The sequence below is a fragment of the Helianthus annuus genome, chromosome 15 (assembly GCF_002127325.2).
Source record: "Helianthus annuus cultivar XRQ/B chromosome 15, HanXRQr2.0-SUNRISE, whole genome shotgun sequence".
Lineage (NCBI taxonomy): Eukaryota > Viridiplantae > Streptophyta > Magnoliopsida > Asterales > Asteraceae > Helianthus > Helianthus annuus.
In genome coordinates this window covers 1,039,436-1,061,578 of record NC_035447.2, presented here as the reverse complement: position 1 = coordinate 1,061,578, position 22,143 = coordinate 1,039,436, and the positions used below count along the sequence as shown (strand labels likewise).

The following is a 22,143-nucleotide window of genomic DNA, read 5'->3' as shown; positions in this document are numbered from 1 at the left end:
TAATGTGTTGTTATTTCTATGCGAGTTTATATGAAAAATACACTAAAGAAATAAGTCAATATCTGTCGCCGACCCCTTGATCTCGTGGCAAGAAGTATCTATCCACAACAAGGTGGTGTGGGTTCAACTCCTCCCACAAAATGAGTATTATATGGATTTTAAGAGTAGATTTCCCTAAGGGGTGTGTTTGTTTGGCGTTAATAAGTTAAAGACGATAAATTGTTGAATAATTTTATTATTTCTTTTTTCATAGAATTTGATTTATAGAATAATCCACGGTTGTAGAAATCACTAGTTGCTAGTCGGTTTGTGAGATGGAAACTACTACTGATTAATCAGAATTAATTGAGATTAATCGATATTAATTACGATTAATCAATCACTAGTCAGTATTTTTATAAGGGTCTACATATTAACACACCCAATTGCCTGTTTCCACACCCTTCAAGACGGCCTCGTATAGACCTATACGAGGCGTATAACCTTTCTCAATTTCCAAGAGAATCTCTGATTATGTCATATTTTGTCTTATTTGCCTCGTATACGCCTCGTATAGGCCTATACTGGGCGTCTAGGCGAAAAAATACCATTTAGCCCCTGATTTAGGCCTATACTGGGGGTAAATTTGTCTTCTCTTATATGCCTCGTATAGGCCTATACTGAGCGTCTTGAAGGGTTTTTTTTAACAAACATTTTATACAATATTAATCGTTTTAGCAAACTTTTATACAAAAACAAGTTTTTTTATTTTAAATAATTAATATTAGGACCCCTCGTTGGTGTTTTTTTGAGTTGAAAAATGGATGTTTTGGTAGGGTAATTTGATTGTTTTTTGAGGGTGGTGTTTTTTTGAGTAAAAAAATGGATGTTTTGGTGGGGTAATTTGAGTTGTTTTTTAAGAAAAGTTTCATTTTTTTATAAAAATATTTTACCGTTTTCAAGATCGGCCTTTAAAAATATTCGATCGTAGAAATATTACATTGTTTTTAACATATAGTGTGGTATAGGTCTCGTATAGATCCCTTATAGGTCTTGTATAGGCCTATCGACGTATACGGGCGTTGTATCATATCCTATATTATCGTATCGTATCGTATTGTATTGTATCGTATAGTGTAGTATAAGTCTCGTATAGGTCTCGTATAGACCTATATGGGATCTATACGAGACTTATACTATACACTATACTATACGATACGATACGATACCATACTATACGATACAATACAATACGATACAATACGATACTATCGTATCATATAGTGTAGTATAGGTCCCTTATAAGTCTCGTATAGGTCTATCGACGTATACAGGTGTTGTATCATATCCTATAGTTTCGTATCGTATCGTATAGTGTATAGTATAAGTCTAGTATAGGTCCCCTATAGGTCTTGTATAAGCCTATAGGCCTAAACGGGACCTAAACCACACGTATATGGGTCTTGTATCATATCATATAGTTTCGTATCGTATCGTATCGTATAGTGTAGTATAAGTCTCGTATAGGTCTTGTAATTATAATAACTCATATTAATTATAAAAAACTCATATTAATTATAATAACACTCTTATTAATTATAATAACTCATATTAATTATAATAACAGTAATATTAATTATACGATGCCTATACGAGACCTATACGAGACTTATACTAAACTATATGATACGATACAACACGATAGGCTTATACAAGACCTATACGAGACTTATAGGATACGATACCACATCCATGGGCCCATACAATGCCTATACGAGACCTATACGAGATTTATACTACACTATACGATACGATACGATATGATACGATACAATACAATACGATACTAGACTATTGGATAAGATACAACACTCGTATAGGACTATAGGTGTGGTTTTGGTCCCGTTTAGGCCTATAGGCTTATACAAGACCTATAGGGGACCTATACTAGACTTATACTATACACTATACGATACGATACAACACCCGTTTATGTCGATAGGCCTATACAAGACCTATAAGGGACCTATACTACACTATATAATACAATAGTATCGTATTGTATCGTATAGTATAGTATCGTATTGTATCGTATAGTGTATAGTATAAGTCTCGTATAGGTCCCATATAGGTCTATACGAGAGCTATACGAGACTTATACTACACTATACGATACAATACAATATGATATGATACTATAGGATATGATACAACTCCTGTATACGTCGATAGGCCTATACAAGACCTATAAGGGACCTATACTACACTATATGATACGATAGTATCGTATTGTATCGTACAGTGTATAGTATAAGTCTCGTATAGGTCCCATATAGGTCTATACGAGAGCTATACGAGACTTATACTACACTATACGATACAATACAATACAATACGATACGATACTATGGGATATGATACAACGCCCGTATACGTCGATAGGCCTATACAAGACCTATAAGGGACCTATACTACACTATATGATACGATAGTATCGTATTGTATCGTATAGTATATAGTATAAGTCTCGTATAGGTCCCATATAGGTCTATACGAGAGCTATACGAGACTTATACTACACTATACGATACAATATAATACGATACGATACTATAGGATCTGATACAACGCCCGTATACGTCGATATGCCTATACAAGACCTATAAGGGACCTATACTACACTATATGATACGATAGTATCGTATTGTATCGTATAGTATGGTATCGTATTGTATCTTATAGTGTATAATATAAGTCTCATATAGGTCCCATATAGGTCTATACGAGAACTATACGAGACTTATACTACATTATACGACACAATACAATACGATACGATACTGTAGGATATGATACAACGCTCGTATACGTCGATAGGCCTATACAAGACCTATAAGGGACCTATACGAGACCTATACTACACTATATTACGATCAAATATTTTTAAAGGCCGATCTTGAAAACGGTAAAATATTTTTATAAAAAAATAAACTTTCTTAAAAAAACAACTCAAATTACCCCACCAAAACACCCATTTTTTACTCAAAAAACATCACCCTCAAAAAACAATCAAATTACCCTACCAAAACATCCATTTTTCAACTAAAAAAAAAACCAACGAGGGGTCCTAATATTAATTATTTAAAATAAAAAAACTTGTTTTTGTATAAAAGTTTGCTAAAACGATTAATATTGTATAAAATGTTTGTTAAAAAAAAACCCTTCAAGACGCCCAGTATAGGTCTATACGAGGCATATAAGGGGCAAATGGTCATATACGAGGCCGATACGAAGGGTCCTATATGCCCAGTATAGGCCTATACGAGGCGTATTGAGACAGTCAAGCCAGAAGTGACATGAGTCAGACACTGATTTTGATGTAACCCTATACGGCTCGTATAGGTCTATACGAGGCAAAAGGTATCTAAATAGGCAGATAAGATGTCTGAATAGTTTGAGCCTTTTATAACCATGAAATTATAAAGTACATAAAAATTCCATGAGTAAAAGGTAAAGGGCCCATAGTTTCTTTTCATGGAAAGAATACACCTTGAACTGTGTGGATCTTGACCTTGCTCAGTTCTTCTCTCGATACATAAATACAAAATTGAATAATTCATTTTTTAATGTTTTTGTGAGAGGTTAAACTTAAAAAAAAAGCTTCTAAATATATATTTTATATTAGACTATATAAAACTAAAAAAGAATCTTGCCATACTCATATAATGCCAAAATGTCCTTAATTTAGGTCATTTGTTCACTTTAGTCCCAAAACAAAATTTTTTGTATCTGGCATTTTTGTTTCTATTTTCATTCAATTGGAAAACTGAGTTAGAATTTTCTGTTAATTTCTCTATTTTTTTGTCCGTTTCCACATTTAAAGAAGGGTATAATCGTCATTTTATCACACAATATATTTTAATCAAACAAGGAAAACGACAAACAAAGGGAGAAGTTAACAGAAAATTCTAACCCAGTTTGTTAATTGAATAAAAGTGACAACAAAAATGAAACATGAGGGACCCAGATACAAAAACTTTCATTTTTGGACTATAATGACAAAAATAGCCTAAACTCAAGAACCACTTTACCATTTTACTCTAAAATAAAAAAAAGAATAACTAATATAAAATGGTTAGTTTTTCTGTAACCAACATTAAAATAAGAATAACTAATACAAAATGCTTAGTTTTTCTGTAACCAACATAAATAATTAATTCATTTGATTGAATTGAATTAATATACAGAAGTGTGCTAATTTGGCGTGGTTTAAAGGATACTGAGTTTGAATAATTAAAATCGAAAGTAAATAATACATGCTTTTGACTTTATAATATTCGACGAAGTAAACAACAAAAGGGTTGGTGTAGCAAAACCACCAAACAAGACTTGCTTTAAACCTCTAGTAATAATAACAATTTGAATATATATATTGTTCATGCCACCTACCTAAATTTAATTTCTCTTGTCAACCCACATATATAAAATTAGTTATATTTTATAACGTATGTAAGCATATAGGATCTCGTTCCAGACATCAGGGACTCCCGGAAGACACCAATGCAGACAATCCGCATATAAAACAGGGTTAGCTAATTCTAGCTTTGTTGGAGTAACCCAATGCCTTTTGTTAATAGAAGGGTGCCCGTCTTTTCTGTATTGTGAGAGTTGTGTTATATTTAAAAGAGTTATGTTTAATCCTTTCTTTTCAAGATCTTGTACTGCCGATTGTGCTGTTCTCATTAGATCAGTATCTGATCCCTTTCCCCAATACCCTTCTTCCATTATCGGCTCGGTTTCATTATAGCAGTTTTCTCCCATTGTTTTCCCCCAATCTCCACCCCTAAAAGGAAGAAACATACACTTACTATGTGAAATTATGGGTGTTAAATCGGTTGTGTTCACGGGTTGGTAGGTCTAACTCGACACGAACCAGGAAATCGTGAACATTATACATTTATTTGCGGTTTGACACGAACATGACTTATTTATCCCGAACTCTTACTATTTATCTTTTAAACTTTAGTAAAAAAAGTCAATAAAATTTTGAATTTTGACAAAAAAAAAAACACATTTATCTAGATTATAAACAAAACGAGTTAAATGGGTCAACCGATGAACCTTGCCCGAAAACAAACCGTTTGGCTAAAGGTGCTGACGGGTTTGAGCCAAAACTGGCCCAAACCTGTTTAGACTAAATCAAAATCCATCATGTTAGGTTCGTATCGTGGCTTGAAATACGATTAATGACATAAAAAAGTAACTACTAATCGTGAAGCATACTCTTTGTGATCTGGGGAGAGACTTGTGAAAAAAATTCTAGTTTTCTTGCGATCAAGATGAGTGTCCAACCAATCTGACCATGTTTTTAGTGCCATTTCATAACGTGTCACCCTTCTAGATTCAACAATAGTCTTGTTAGGGTTTTCAAACGATCCCCACCTAAAATACAAAACCTTTAGTGTTACAATATATTTACTAATCGTTATTACAACTCTATACGCGTAATAAATACTTACAAAAGTGTCATATTAGGCTCTAGCCACCACGAATACGAGTCAAAAATTAACATGTCCGCGTTAATCCATTGATTGGCATGCTTTTCAATACTCTCAATTTTCATGATCCGATCACGTACTCGGTGGTTAACCGGATCGTCACAATTTGATTCTACCAACAATGGTTCCCAGTAAAAATCAATGGAAACATTGTATTCCTATGGATGTCACATGTAGGTAAAAGTTAAAAAATGTCACATGTAAATAAAAGTTAAAAAATGTCACATGTATACTGAATCTAATGAGGAGACAAAACTGAGTACTTACAGATGCCCTAAAAGTGATCAATGAGCCATGCCATTCTGCAACCTTGTGAGATGGTTCAACGATCCAGGTGTCAATAAGACAAAGTAGTGAAACCCAATGGTTCTTGCCTACTGAGTCCCCAACAAAAACAACCCTTTTGTTTCTTAGCTTCTCCAACAGTGCTGTTCCATTGAACCTAAGGATGTCCTTCAAAATTTAAAAACTTATAATGCACAAACTTACTACTTTCTACTTTAATCCATAATGTATGTACAACTCATTTAGTTCTTAATTATATATATGTTACATAGTACAACTTATAATGGAATGGATATATATTCAACTCTTTTGAGCTCATTCCACTAATTGTTTATTTAATTAAATATAATTTAAACAAATGGGTTGAATTAAACAATTAATAAGAAAATAATAAACAATCCTAATAGCATCTTCGATGCACTCACTTTCAAACGCATTAAAACGTGTCAGATCACCTAAAACATCAGATATTAACTCAGACCGAAGGGTGTGGGGAACGTCCCCCGGCTTTGCTCGTCCCCCTCCGTCCCACACCACCCCTTTGGGGCTCGGCACGTCGCTTCCGGCGGTTCCAGGACGTTTGAGACGATCCAAAAGGTGGGGCCCCCCATTAATTGTGTGTATTGTTTTGTGATAAAGTGGGTCCTTCTGCTAGTTTTATATATAAAAAATAAGGGCATGATCTATCCTCCACACCCTTAGGTAGTCCTCAAAAGGATGATCCTCCACCCATGATGTGACGCATACATAACGGGTAGTCCCAAAAAGACTAAGCAAACCACACTCCATGGTCTCATTCTTCGAAAACACTCGTTTTCTTTCCGATAGAATATCTACCTTCAAACACACTTAAAAAAAGAAAAATATATTGTTTGTGCGTGAGAGGGGCCCACTACCACTCCATCCGGTGGAGTTTGAATTTCCGGATGCCTCAACAAACGAAGACGGGTCAGGCTTCCGTCCACCTAGACAACCGAAATGCACTGTTGGAGATGCTCTAAACACCCCATATACATACATATTCACACATATACATACCACCCCATATACACATGTATGTACACATATACATACATATATGTATAGAGCATAGGGAAAGAGAGAGGGGACCTAGACACATACATACACACATATACAATACATCATACATGATACATATGTAGAGAAAAAGAGAGAGAGATGACCTTGGAAGATCACAACCATGAGGCTGCCATCTCCAAAACTGATACTTGAGATCTTTTCTTCCATACTTTTCACAAGAATAATCATCAGTCATGAAAGGACACTGTCTCTCCTTATACAAAGGTCTTGATTTGTTATCGTAAACCCAACTCCCATTGAAAAAGTCACAACCTTCAAACGAATAATCCTCCACCATTTCAGTTTCTCCATTGAAACCAAATCTAATTAATATTCCACTATCATCTCCACACAAGTAAACAACCACCATTATCACTCCCATTACAAGCATAAACCCTACAGAATGATACCCATGAACCTTCACTTTCTGTACTCCTTCAACTATTCCCTTCATTTTCACAGCTTTTGTTGTTGATCAACACAAAAGAAAGGAACAAGATTGCTAAGGTTTTGTGTGTTTTCAAGAATGGTGAAGGGAGAAAAAGAAGAAGAAGAAGTAGAGATCAAGAATATTATTGTTTATGTTTTTGGTATTTATTACACTTTGGCAGTTGATCCGATATTCCTACTTATTGATTTTTCTAGATTTATAAAATGTTGTATTTTATTACTGACAATCCATACATTATTAATGCAATAAGATTTGAAAAATAATGTAACGTTTTTCAAGGAAAAATATATTATTAGAATGATATTATATTTTTTATTGGCAATTATTAAAAATATTAAATTATTTTGGTGTTTTATATATTATTACAGCATGTGTCAAACAAATCATGTTGGTTCAAGTTATTAAAATATGTATCACACTAGTAAATTTGATCTACAAAAGCTGTAGTTTATGGTGAATGTTCAATAGCAACTAAGCAAATATTTTATATTGTTAGTCAAAATGAAATAGGCAAGGATTTATTCTTTGAACTAATGTATTCTGATGTAAAAATAGCTAATGTAACTTGTAAGATACTTCAAATAATAAATTTATTGTAAATTTTAATGAGTCAAATGCAATTTATGTTAAGGACTCATATGTTTATAATTTGTCATGGTTAGACAAACAAATAAATGTAAATATTTAAATAATGGACTAAATGGTATCTATATATATTCAAAAGTTTAGTTATATGTTCTATTTTAAAACCAAAATTTATGGTTGTTTTAAATGCACCAATACTATATTATAAAGCATTTCCTCAATGAATTCTTAAAAATTAAGAGGTACAAGAAGAAATGCTTAGTATACAACATAAAAATGCATATATTAATTACATTTTGGGGGTGAATTTGTCTTTCTAACACCATCATGAATTAAATACACTTTAATATTAAAAATAAAAATGAAATAATATTAAAAAAATAATTAAATGAGAATATAATCACAATTAATTATAATAATGAAATAATAAGTTCGGTACTTAAAAGAAATTGAAAACTTGAAATGCAATTAATAAAAGAAACCTACTGGAATAAACCACAACAAAAGAACTCCAAAGGTCCGATTTCAATCAATATGTAATAAATTTGATCGATTAAGGAATCTCCCATCATTAACTATAAATTCACCATTTCACTCAACATCAACTCCTTTGTCTGCTATTGTGTGACTTAGAACCGAAAAGAAAGAGATAAGTTGATATGAAATTGATTTATCTTGGTGGAGAGACACTTCATACTTCAGCAAGGTACCCTCGCATGACTATAGTATCTGGAACCATTTACCAATGTATTGTTTAATTGTTCATAAATTTATAGTATTTTTCCTTTTTGCAGCTTCATGTATATGGAGGTGTAAAGGGGTGGGTACGAGAAAAGTTATCCATTTGGAGATAAGTCTTTATTTGGCCTATTGGTATTTCCTTTTTTAATTTCTAATTGAATATTTTTTTAACATATGATGCTTTTGTGTGATTTAATTGATACTAGGAAATATTTGAGGATGTATTGTTTGACAGGATTGGGCAGCAAACTTTAAGGGCTCCGATGTTTTCAACACGCACAAGAGATTTAAATTGATTGCGTTTATCTATACAATCATATAAAACATTTCACAAGGGTTCCAACCAAATTTAAATAATTGCAACATTTGATGTTTATAGTACAACAACTCAATAAAGTTAGTAAAGGGACAAATTAGTCTTTCTACATGAGTATAAATTGATAAATACAATTAAATTGATAACTTTATAAATTAAGTATTGTTAAATACTTGATAAAGAATTAAATCATTTGACTTAATTAAACATCATCACCTTCCTCATATTTACATTGCTTTTCCGTTTCAACTTTTACGTAACCGATGAGTTGATTGAATTTTATAATTAAACTAAATAATAAGGGTACATCAAAATATTGGGTTGTAAACGAATATGTGCTTTACTTATAAATTACTAACGGCATATGTGTGTGTATATATGGTGGATCCCAAATTTAAAATTAATATAACTCTTGAAATGAGAATTATAGGAGACGTTGATAACAAAAATAAAATAAGTAAATCAAGATAATTTGTGCTAAACATCATACAAATAAGGTTACAACCTTTTTGCAATTTTATCACATAGTTGATGAACATCATATGAAATAATAATAATAATAATAATAATAATAATAATAATAATAATAATAATAATCAAAATATAAACAAACTTAATCAACGTTATTATGAATTTAATTATAACTATAAATGGTTTTAAAACTTTAAAGATGCTAATCAATTTGAAACGACAATTACTAAAAGGTAATGGTTTTAAAACTCAAAAGATGCTAACCAATTTGAAACGAAAATTACTAAAAGGTAATTTCATATGGTATTATCTATAATACCTAATAATTGCAACAATAATGATTAAATAATGAACTTAGTTAGAGATGGTTTAAAACTCAAAAAAATCTTCCTGCATCTTACCCCAAGTCCCATGGAATAAGGTTAAAATGATAACCATTGCATAATTAGGAACCACAGTTAGTTAAAACCTTAAAACCGAGGAGTTTCAAGGCCACAAGGAATGGCTGGTACGAATTTTTTCCATTTTTAGTAATTTTTTTATTCAGGATTGGCTAAACGTACCCTGTAGACGATGTGACTAAAAAGGCCACAAGCTTTTACTTCGCCTTAGGCCACCAAAATGGTTGAGCTGGCCTTGACCACCGTGGTGGCGGCCACAGGCTTCACTATTCCCTTCAAGAAATCCCCCAGCCACTCCCAATCCATAGTTAAGTTCGGTCCAGTTATACCCGCACATAAATAAAAGGTTCTGTCTCACATGTCATTCTCACATATATAATGAGAGAAATGATAAGTTATAAGGAGCCGTGTATATCAATAAGTAAACAAATGCCAATCATTAAAGTATATTAGATAACTAAAAAAGCCGATGGCGTCTTAGGTTAGTGGTATCACGTGTTTTTATTCTTATTAAAGTGGTACGGGTTCAAGTCTAACAAAAAAGGCAATTGTGTCCGTCTTATTGAGTCATTTTGATTTTAAATTTCAATATTTATATGATTTCAATGGTTTGGTTTCATATAGTTACTGCTATTGAAATTTCCAATAATTAATGTTCATGGACTGATTATTCTCAGTGATCCATATGAGACTTTGGTCCCTACGTATTTATACAACGTAATTTCTTTTTGTTTCTCTCACCGGCTTATTGGTTTTCTTATGCTTTATATGGGATTGGAATTCATGGGCTTTACATGAATGTTTTTTTAAAATCAATTATAAAAGTTGGTGTTTGCAGCTGTGTATTTTTCTGATAGATCTGAAGTCCAATGTCTGCATCGCTGGAAAAAGGTTCTTAATTCAGAACTTATTAAAGGTCCCTAGACTCATGAGGTTTTCACCACATCCCCTCCTACTCTTTGACACGTTTGATCAAAACAGCTTTTATGGTCTCTTTTTATTATTATTATTATTATTATTATTATTATTATTATTATTATTATTATTATTATTTTCACTGTAGGAGGATGAAAAAGTCCTTGAGCTGGTGAAAACATATGGATGGGCCCACAAAATGGTCTCTCATAACACAGTCTCTTCTCAGTCGTATTGATAAGCAGTGTCGTGAAAGGTACACGATTTGTGTATAAATCTAAAATCTTGCGAGATGTGGATTAACTATTAAAGGGATTAATAGTTTGTCTAGCAAACTTCTTCAATTGGAAAAAACAAACATTCTACATTAGTAATGCAATATGAGCGATCTAAATGTGTGATTATTTAGGAGTTGGAGAGCTTAAAGAAGGTGTTATGATAGAGCGAGTTAAACGGTTCTCCTACTCTATTAGTTATTTTATATATGTATTAACAAATAAAAATAAAGGAACTTTCTATCAAAAGGTTCACCAACGGTTTGTTGGATGTTTGATTTGTACATAGATATACTCACTATTATTGTTTATAGATGTACTCACGGTTTGTTGGATGTTTGGTTTGTTTACAACGGCTTTGATGTTTTAGCGACACATGTTAGGATCAAGACCAATGCACGAAGATGGCCTTCACATGTCCGGACATGTAAAACAAGCCGTTCTTGCAAGAACTTAAAACATATACGAAAGCTGTTGTTCGATCCTTCTTTTTGTATGTGTGGATCTCTATTCAGACATCTGAATAACATGCACATATGTTTTGGGATAGAAAAGAGGACAACTTTTGTAGTAGTTTTGATTATCAATATAAAAGAACTGGAAAATGGAACAATTATAGCATCAACTATATTAGTTTCTCCATTTGAAAGGGGAAGTTTGACACGAAAAGTCGTAACTATTTTTCAAATTTAGGTTAGTGAAGAGTGTATAATAAAACGATTGGTGAACTAACACTAACAGAGAACGAGCAGAATGGTGTAAATTGTCGACTCCGACGTAATGCTCTGCTACAAATAAACATCGTCTACAAAGAAACTTTTAACAACCTGAACCCAGCGGGTCACCCGGAGTAAACGGTTCATAGGTTAAATTATATTCTTCCCCTGTACAGAAACTTTTAGGACAAGCTGGCGATAGATGTTTCAAGTCGGATCGTTATACTTACGCATGGAATACTCTGTTTACTAATATAATTAAATAACGCGCTGCTCAGGTTAGTAGTCATCTCGCAGGTTAGTTTGTCAAACACTGTCAAACATCTTATCACGAACAAACAATAGCTATTATGCATGTCGTGCATCGCACGGGCTTTTTCCCTAGTACGAAAGAACAATAAACTTACTCAAAACAAAGTAAGAAGAAGTTGATAACTAACACAAATGTTATACGAAAGAACAAAGAATACTAGGGATACTGAAATACATTTAGTACATGTGGTTCGTTGGTGGCACACTAAACTGTCTCTTTTCCGACTAAGGTTTTTGTCAGACAACTGTCGGTAAACGGCGTTTCCGACCGATTTCCGACAGAATTACATTTGTAGGAAAATATTTCCGACAAGTTTCCGACTAAATTGGCGACAAATTTCCAAGAAACATAAGAAATTACTATTTCTGACAAAGTCCCAACCATAATTTTCCTACAACTTTCCGACCGCCATTTTCCTATTGTTTTTCCAACCATCGTGTTCTTACTATTTTCCGACCACCGTGTTCCTATAGCTTTCCGACCACCATTTTCCTACTGTTTTCCGACCATCATTTTCCTACTGTTTTCCGACTAGATTTTTTAAATTCTCTTCCTACCAATTTCCGACTAAAACTTTTTAATAAAAAAATTATTAAAAAAACTGGAAAATCCAAAATTTTTCTACTTAAAATGCAGATGAAAAATCCAATAAAAATCCTAAATACGATACGATTATAAACTAAAGTTTGTCCACAAAATACAATATGGTTTTCCAACTACAAGTTCAACCACAATATGACACGGTTGTCAAATTACAAGTTCAACCACAAAATATGACACGGTTGTCAAATTACAGTAGTCCAGTAGTCCGTTAATGATCCAAATTTGCCTTTCAATTTTTTTTTTATTTTTTTTAAAATTTAAGAACTTATATTAAAATAAGGGAGAAGTTGATAACTAACACAAAAGGGTTTAAATTAGTTATGGGGCAAGTCAATCTCTCCCAACAACTATATTAATGAGTTGCTTTATTTTAATTCATTTATGTTTAGGTGTCCTTTTCTTATTTTTAATAAATAAAGTATTATTAAATAAAAAAAGCTATTCCGTTGATTAAAATAATTTGTTATTCCAGATCGAGTTCAGTCAACTAATTTATTACGTGTATTTTTCATATTTTCAAACAATTAGTCGATTTGAAAAAAAAAATCTTTGGACAATGTGAATTTTATGCAAGTCGAAAATTTTCTATTAATTCATTTACAATTTGACCAAGAGCTATTTTTTTTTTTTAAACTTTTATGTTTACTTTTTCTAAACAAATGTTAAGATTTTCGTTTTTTATAATAAAACTTTAGTTTTTTTTTTTTTATAATTTCATGACAAAAGTTAAACAAGTTTAATTTTTATATATAAAGATCAAATACATATGAGTCTTAACATACAAAATGGCCTTCATGTAAGAAGTTTTTTTTTTCTTTTTCTATCTACTTAAGTATGATTTTTAATTGCAAAAAGGAAACAAAGTAATTTTAGATCCTGTGACTAAAATACATGTTTAATAAGACGAGGAAAAAATACTTAAAAAAAATCAATCATTTACTTCTCACGTTTAGGCAATTTGTATATTAAGACTCCTTTGTACAATAACTTTACTCTAATTTTTATATTATTTTTTTTTGTTTTTACGTTTTTTTCGGGTATGATCGTTGTTTGATTGCTACTTAGTATGGTGTTTGTTGGTCACACTTGGCCCATCGGGTTTTTACCCCCTCAAATTTTTAATACGTGTTGGTATATATTCGACTTTGTCTATATTTACGTCACATGAGTCACTCGATGTTAAAAATTCGTGATTTTGTTTTACGTTTTTTTTCGGTTTTAGTCGTCGTTTGGTTGCTACTTAGCACGATTTCACGCCTCCCGCCTACAATGCTAGCAGCACGGTTTTATGCCACCGCCCCGTAACGTGGAGGGATAACACTAGTTAATTAAGAAAATACTTATATTTATGTCCTGTTGATGAAATCTTTTTTTTGAACGGTCAACATAATCAATCCTGAGCATTCTCGAGGTACCCACTGAATCAAACGAAGTACTCCGAAAGTAACACGAGTCCAGCACCAATTCCGGGGAAAATCAGGTAACCCACCCGCCCGTAGGCACGTCAGTGAAATTAACGGTAAAACCCGCTTGATCTCCTTTCATTGTCTACCAATGCCCTAATTTGCATCAAATGAAAGTTAAACCTGCATTGTATCTATCAAGAGAAATACAAATATTTCACCACTTAGAGATATAAAGATCATTTTCCCTTTTAATGAAATCTAAAAAAAGAGGAATTGAATAAGAAGATAAGTTAAAATATTAAAAGTCTATTTTTTCTTTCGGCCCAAACTTGTATGAGGCCTTAGCGTAAACATTTTAAGCCCAACCCTCTTTTAACTAAAAAAGATATATAAGTCGATCCAAAGTCTGTAAATAAGCTAACTTTCGGATTTAATTTTTCTTTACTCACTATATTATATTTTTACTAACAAAATAAGCTATATGATTTAATGAGACCCAATGTAACTTAAACCAAAATAATCACCAAACATATACAATCTATTATAATTTAGTATGACTTTCTTAACTCTACTAACTCATTAACACATAACAAGACTCATTACGATCAATCAGTGTAATAATAATCATACACCTATTTTAACACCAAATTAACTTGTTATGATCTAATATTATTATGTATAATCACCGTACCACCTTCTATTTAGCCACCGATGCCTTCTGTTTAGACTATTCTCTCTGCTTCTCTCACTTCGTCCCAACAAAATCACCACCTATATACGCTATCACTTGTATGTTCCCTCTCTCATTCTCACGACCTATTTCGATGTGCTTTCAACCACATACTTGGTGATTTGTCATGTTACTTTTCCTAGTTTGGTTTAGGTTCTTGTAACCGACTTTGTGATATCATTATGATTTATAATCAAGTCAAAAGTAATAATGTTGTGTCATGCTACATTACTCAACCTGTAGTTGTTTTTTAATTCTTTTTAGATACTTGTCTTTGAGACGCATCGGAGAAATGTATAGTAAGTATGTAATTTTCTTCGTTATATACATGCATAGGGTTACTTTAAGCTTTGTTACTAATATTTAACCTAGTGTATGTATTTAAACTTTTTGTATGCCCTTTGACTGTGTGACATTTTGCCTGTAGGAATGATTGTTTGACCTAGTTAGTTATATGTAACTAGATTGCGTGTTATATTTTTGAATGTTTGATGGTTTTAAGTAGGTTTTTTAAATGTGTTATAATTGACTACGTGTGACATATCAAGAATGATTATTTGATTGCCACTGTAACAAAGTATATGAATGTTACTATAACAATAAGTGATGATGATGATCACGAAGGTAAACAAGAAAACAACACTCATAACGGAAATCATAGTGACACAGATTCAGATGGTGATAGTAGAGAAGCCATTTATCTTCAAGAATACTTTGAAACATAATGATTTGGAAACGACTAGGGAGAATTCAAGTCCAATCAAAAGGAAAAAATGCAACATTTTCCTAAAGATGTCTAATCGGTGAAAGAAGCAATAACCTTTTAAGACGTGATTAAAGACTATGAATTAGTCAATCATCATAATCATGAAATAAGGAATGGATTTTATGGTCTTGTGAAATGGTTTTTGAAGAGTATAATGCATCACACGACTGAGCATGAAATTCCCCCAAGGATGAAAAATGAACAAATATTAGATCTCTTTGATCTATTCATGTTTGTAAAGATGGAAGGCAGGAAAAGACACATCTCCTCCAATAACTTATAGCTCGTTATAGCAACTTAGCAAGAGATCTTTGGTTTCATAATTGGGAAATGTCCGTTGAGTTGAGGATCTTATATACTGATGCGTGTCAGTGTGTATACGTTTTTAATATATAATTAAGCCCTTTTTACACTTTTAGCCAAGTTTTAAATTTATAAAACACGATATTCACTAACACTAAACACACATATGGGCAAGTGCACCCATCGTGGACGTAGTATAGTGTTGGTAAGATACCGAGGTCGTCCAAGGACACAAGAGCTTTTAATACCGGTTTATCCTCAACGTCTAACCAAATCAAAAAGTTAGAAAATGTTTTAAACTAAGAAAAATAAAAACTAACTAAACGCTGAAAAATAAAATAAAAATAAAAACAGATAGACAAGATGAATCACTTGGATCCGACACGTGTATTAGTATAACCTTTGATTATTTTCGCACTTTTGCACTTGTTTAAGAGATTATCTTAGTTATTGTAGTAGGCCCCTCTTTTGAAGGTGACGTTACCCTCAACCCAGTAGTTTGAGTCAGCAAGGATACAATCCTAAAGGGTCGGATTATTGAAAGATAATGAATTAAGTTATTAATGCAAATTATGGTAGGCCCCGCTTTTGGCGGTGACGTTACCCTCGGCTAAGTAGTCTGAGTCAGCAGGGATACAGTCCTAAATAGCCGGGTTATAGTATTAATAGTAGCTAACTTATGAGGGGGTCAAAGAGTTTGGATCCCCGCCATCCAATACCTATGGGCATTGAAGGAGATCCTACTAAAATTGACCCAGGTCCCAAGCAGGACCTCTAAACGCTGAACAAGGGCAAGACCCTTACCAAACCGTTCCCTTAACCCCCGACCAGGTAGTCAACATACCTCCATATAGACCGTGGAGATATGAATGGTGAAAATCTTTTATTTTATATAGACAGTAAAATAATGCCAAGACACCACGGACAAACGATAAGGAAAGATCACCTTCAACATAAGTAACTAGTTATTAAAGTCATTAATACAAAACCAAATAAAAAGTGCAAAAGATTAAAAATAAAAAGTATTATACTAAACACTTGTCTTCACCAAGTGATGTAAGAGACTTAGGCAAACATGGCCTTGATTGTCAAGAACTCTTACGATCAATCTTGGATCCCGAGACGACTCACACACTCTATGATGGACAATGGATGATGGTGGTGGATGATGGTGATATGGTGGTGGTGGGTGGTGGATGAAGTGTGAGAGAGGTGGTGTGCCAAGGGATGAGAGAGAATGAAACCAAGCTCCTCTATTTATAGGCTGAACAGAACGCTGGACACGGCCCCGTGTTCGCTGAACACGGCCCCGTGCCCGTCTGACATTCTCTCTCTTCATTAATTGTAATTGCGAATTACAATTAATGCGCCTGCTGTACTTTCAACACGCCCCCGTGTCCGCTGGGCACGGCCCCGTGGTGAGCAATGGAAGCTTCTACTGGTTTGTCTTTTCTGCTGCTTCCTGGACACGCCCCCGTGTTCGCTGGACACGGGGCGTGTTCAGTCCCTGTTTCTCTTCTCTTTGTTTTGGGAGGTGCCGTTGAGGGTCCGGGCAGTCCACTTTTGTTCCTTTTCTTGTATTTATGGTAGATTTAGTAGTCTTTTTGCTTCTTTTGTGATTTTGAGCTCATTTCATCCTGAAAATACAAAAGGAAGACAAAAACACTCTTTTTCCAACATTAGTACTTAAAAAGGGTTAGTTTTATGCCTTAATTGATGTGTTTTATATGTTGCATTTTACACACATCAAATACCCCCACACTTGAACTTTTGCTTGTCCTCAAGCAAAACTCTTTTAATGTGGCTTACACTCCCAAATGGAATAGGTAGAAGAGAAGTTTTTTTTAACTTGTCCTAGAGTGTCGGGAATCCAAGGTTTGGATAGGTTTTATTTTTATTTTATTTACAACCTTATTCGTCATGGTTTATTTTGAACTTTTCATAAGATAAACTACTTATTTGGGCATAACATGCCTTATTAAAATTCCATTTATATACAAGTTCACATACCTCACGGGAGATCACTCAATCACTCGGCCGAAGGTGTATATTTAAGTGAATCACTCGAGAGCGGCACGGATTTACATTTTCCATATGCTTGCCAAGCGATCAATCCTCCTCCTTTTTAACTTTTTACCTTTGTAAATATCAAGAGGTCTTTTGGGGTGAAGGCTTGGGTTAAAAGGTGGGTGGTTGGTTAGTGGTTAGTAAAAAGGCGAAAATCGTAGCAAGTGTCGGTTTTCGTAAAATACCTTATTTTTGGTGACATTTATTTTTGAAGTATTTCTTCAAACAAGCTTTTTGTAGCTTATGTTTGGTTTTGACTTCATCATATATATATATATATATATATATATATATTTTTTTTTTTGTGTCACGTAAAGATATGTTTATGAAAAACCGAGTTTGTTACTAAAATAAAGGTGAAAAAAAAAAATGAAAAAGGTTTTTGGTGGGTAAAAATTGTTTTTGGGGTAATGAAATGAAAGGTTTAGGCTCAAAGGGGTTTTCTAGGGGGATTTTTGGGTAGGTAAAAAAAATGAAAAATAATGGTTTTGAAAGAAAAATAGTTAGTCCTAATGCCTCCATCATTTACTTACTTGGGTTTAAGTTGGTAAGGACCGGGAGTGTATCGTCGTGGCAAGTTCTAGATTTGTAAAAACCGAGCGGCTATTCACACAAGAAATGAAAAATGAGCATTTAATCTAAATATGTGTATTTATATGCTCAATAAAGGCTCAAAACTCACTTTTTGTGGGAATGGGTTTTTAATGTGACCAAGCATATATAATCGAATTTTAGCTAGACTTGTTATACCGTTTCATAATTTTCTTATGTTAGTTCTTTTTATCACGACGCTATCGATTGTAAGTTTGTAAAAATATAACCTTTTTTTAACTTGTTATTCCCAACTTAAACTAAGACAAATAAGTAAAAAAAAATGAAAAAGTTTTTTGAAAAAATTTGGGGTGTTTAGCGGTTCCAATAGAGTTTTGTGTAAGGCTTGTTTTAGGATTTTGCAAAAATTCCAAGGTTTTAGCTTCCCCCCCACACTTAAATTACACATTGTCCTCAATGTGTCCAAAAATAAAGTTTTTGGTTGATTAGAATGTGTAAAAGTGTGTTTAAAAACAAAGATTTGTGTTACTGGCGCTCTGGACACGGCCCCGTGTTGACCGGGCACGGCCCCGTGGTCAAGTGCCAGTAACAGAAATTACAGAATTGAAACAGAAGCCTGGACACGGGGGCGTGTTCGCTGAACACGGCCCGTGTCCAGTTACCTGAACTGGGTGATTTCCTGCAGGGGGCTCAGCACGGGGCCGTGTTGGTTGGGCACGGCCCGTGTGGAGCCTTCTGTTGTGGAGATTTTTGTCGGTTTTGTTCTGTTCTTTTGCATGGTTCCATTTTTCTCGTTCCCTTTTTCATCCATTACCACCATGAGTGTGATTTATTCTGCAAAAACTAAAAGATTAAACTAAACTAAGGATAGTTCCGCGGAATGCCTCCGTGGTGCGCCACGTTTATAAGGGTCCTTGGCTAGACCCAATTCCCGGTCACACGTCTTGTGCTTGGGGTGCCTTGCCTCCCAAGTTGCACCGTCGGAGGGCGGCATCCAAGCTTGAATCGATAACCTTCATGTAGTTGATCGGGTCGTCATCCTCTATTCTTTTCCCAACTCCGAACTTTACCTCATCGTCCCCATATCTCAAAGTTAACGTCCCTTCATTCATGTCCACTACCGCTTGTGCGGTGGCAAGAAAAGGCCTCCCTAGTATAAGAGGGACCTCGGTGTCTTCCTCCATGTCGAGTATGACAAAGTCAACAGGATAAACAAACTTGCTTACCTTTACTAAGACATTCTCTATGACACCTTGCGGGAACTTGACAGATCGATCCGCGAGTTGTATGCTTATTTTTGTGGGGTTTGTGGTTCCCAAGCCAAGCCTTTTAAACATTGAGGAAGGCATGAGGTTAATGCTAGCCCCTAAGTCGGCCAAGGCATTGCGAACGGGAGATTCCCCTATTGAGCACGGAATCGTGAAGCTTCCGGGATCGATCTTCTTTTGGGGTAGTTTATTGAGTACGAGGGCAGAGCATTCTTCGCCTAAATTAACTAATTGCAAATTTTCAATTTTCTTTTTATGTGTAAGGAAGTCCCTCATAAATTTAGAGTATTTGGGCATTTGGGTTAGGACTTCGATAAAAGGAATATTGACATGCAATTGTTTTAGCAAACTTTCGAATTTTGCGAATTGCTCGTTTGTTTTTTGACGAATTAGCCTACCGGGGTATGGAACTCGAGGAGCCTTGGTAGGCTCTGTTGATGGTGGAGATTCCTTCTCCTGCAGATGTGTTGGTGTTGATTCTTCTGTGGCTGGAGGTACTTCTGCAGGTCCTACGGTCCGGTTTCGTAGCGTGATGAGGTGAACTTGTGCCTTCGGGTTGGTTTCGGTATTACTGGGTAATGCGCCTTGTGGTCTTTCGGAAAAATTTTGAGCTAGTTGACTTATTTGTTTTTCTATGTTTTGAATACTAGCTTGTTGATTCCTAAAATTTGATTCTAATTGTAGGAATCTTTCCGAATTTTTCTTGTCAGTGTCCGAGACGAGGCGAGATATAGTATCTTCGAGCCTTTCTCTTCCACTTTGTTGTTGAGTGAAATTTTGTGACTCATTTCTTGATTGCTGAAAGTTTGTTCGTTGTGGTTGTTGGTTACTACTATTGCCGGGTTCCCTCCAACCAAGGTTTGGGTGGTTTCTCCATCCTTGGTTGTAGGTTCCTGTTGGAGGACCCGACGGCCTAGGTCTATTATCAATGTAGTTTACCATTTCTTGTTGATCGTCCGTTTCTTTCATGCAACTCCAATTTTCATGTGACCCACCACACCCCTCACAAGCCATAACCGAGACTGTTTTTGTCATTTCTAATTTCTTTATCTTTGAAGAAAGGGCCTCGATTTGGGCTTGTAAGGAAGTGCTTTCGTCTACCTTATGGGCGCCCGGGGCGATAGTTTTATTTCCCCGGGGGGTGTGCCATTGAAAATTGGTTTGAGCAATTTCCTCAATTTGATTATATATTTCGTGTGGGCGTCGATTACCTAAAAGTCCCCCGGAGCTAGAATCAAGTGTCTGCCTAGTATGTGGCAACAATCCATTGTAGAAAGTGGATACTTGTTGCCATATCGCGAGGCCGTGATGGGGACACTTGCGTAATAGCTCCTTGAACCTTTCCCAAGTTTCATATAAGGATTCCCCGTCCTCTTGTGAGTATGTGTTAATTTCAGCCATTAATTTAGCAGTTTTAGAAGGAGGGAAATACTTATATAGAAATTTTTGGGCTAGTTCATCCCAGGTGTTTACCGATCCAGCTGGGAGGGTGTTGAGCCAAGCTTTTGCTCGGTCTTTTAGTGAGAATGGAAACATACGAAGGCGGATGGCGTCATTTGATGCTCCATTGATCCGAAATGTATCACATATTTCTAAGAAATTAGTTATATGTAGATGGGGATCCTCGTCCGCGAGCCCGTGAAAGGTTGCGGAGTTTTGGAGCATTTGTATCAAGTGCGGTCGAAGTTCAAAGTTATTGGCTTCGACATTCGGGGCATTGATAGCGGCGCCGAGATTACCTACGGTGGGCCGTAAGTAATCCATGAGGGTACGTTGGTCCGCCATTGGGGGTGGGTCACCCGAAACCTTCTCTTGGTTTTTGGCTTTTAACCTTTTTCTGAGAAAGCGTTCGGGTTCTTCTAATGGTTCCTTTATGTCTTTATTGGAACTGGAGCTCATACACTACGCGAGGTTGGCGTCGGTTTCCAAGTCCTGCAATAAAAAACAGAAAAGAATGTTGGTCAGAAGGTTCACCACGGCCCCGTGTTGAGCGAACACGGCCCCGTGGTCGGAGTTACAGTGGTTGTTTTTCAGATCCCAGTTACTGGAAGTTGGACACGGCCCCGTGTTGCACCGACACGGCCCCGTGGTCAGCCTTCTGTTAACTTGAAAAACAAAAACTGCCAGTAATGTTGCTGAGCACGGCCCGTGTCCGACCAGGCACGGCCCCGTGCTGAGCTCTGCAGAAGCTGAAAAATCTAAAAAAAATCCTAAAAATTAAAGAAAAATAAAAAGATGATTAGGCCGTTTGTAACAACCCGCACCTTCGTGCGTTGTTACTACTCGATACACTCGTTACGCCTAGCACCGGAGATTCGGATCATAATGTAATCATATCAATTTTATCGCTAAATCGAAGTAT

At 34.9% G+C, this 22,143-nt stretch overlaps 1 protein-coding gene across 1 annotated transcript; it reads right to left on the bottom strand.

Annotated features, from left to right (window-relative positions):
- Positions 1-4,285: 4,285 nt before the first annotated feature.
- On the bottom strand, positions 4,286-7,489 carry LOC110909838 (protein trichome birefringence-like 34). Its single transcript, XM_022154584.2, has 5 exons — positions 7,007-7,489; positions 5,805-5,979; positions 5,499-5,695; positions 5,263-5,421; positions 4,286-4,822 (listed from the first exon to the last, which is right to left on the bottom strand). Exons 1-5 carry the CDS (start codon positions 7,354-7,356, stop codon positions 4,471-4,473), a joined length of 1,233 nt encoding a protein of 410 aa, XP_022010276.1. The 5' UTR covers positions 7,357-7,489; the 3' UTR covers positions 4,286-4,470.
- Positions 7,490-22,143: the final 14,654 nt, after the last annotated feature.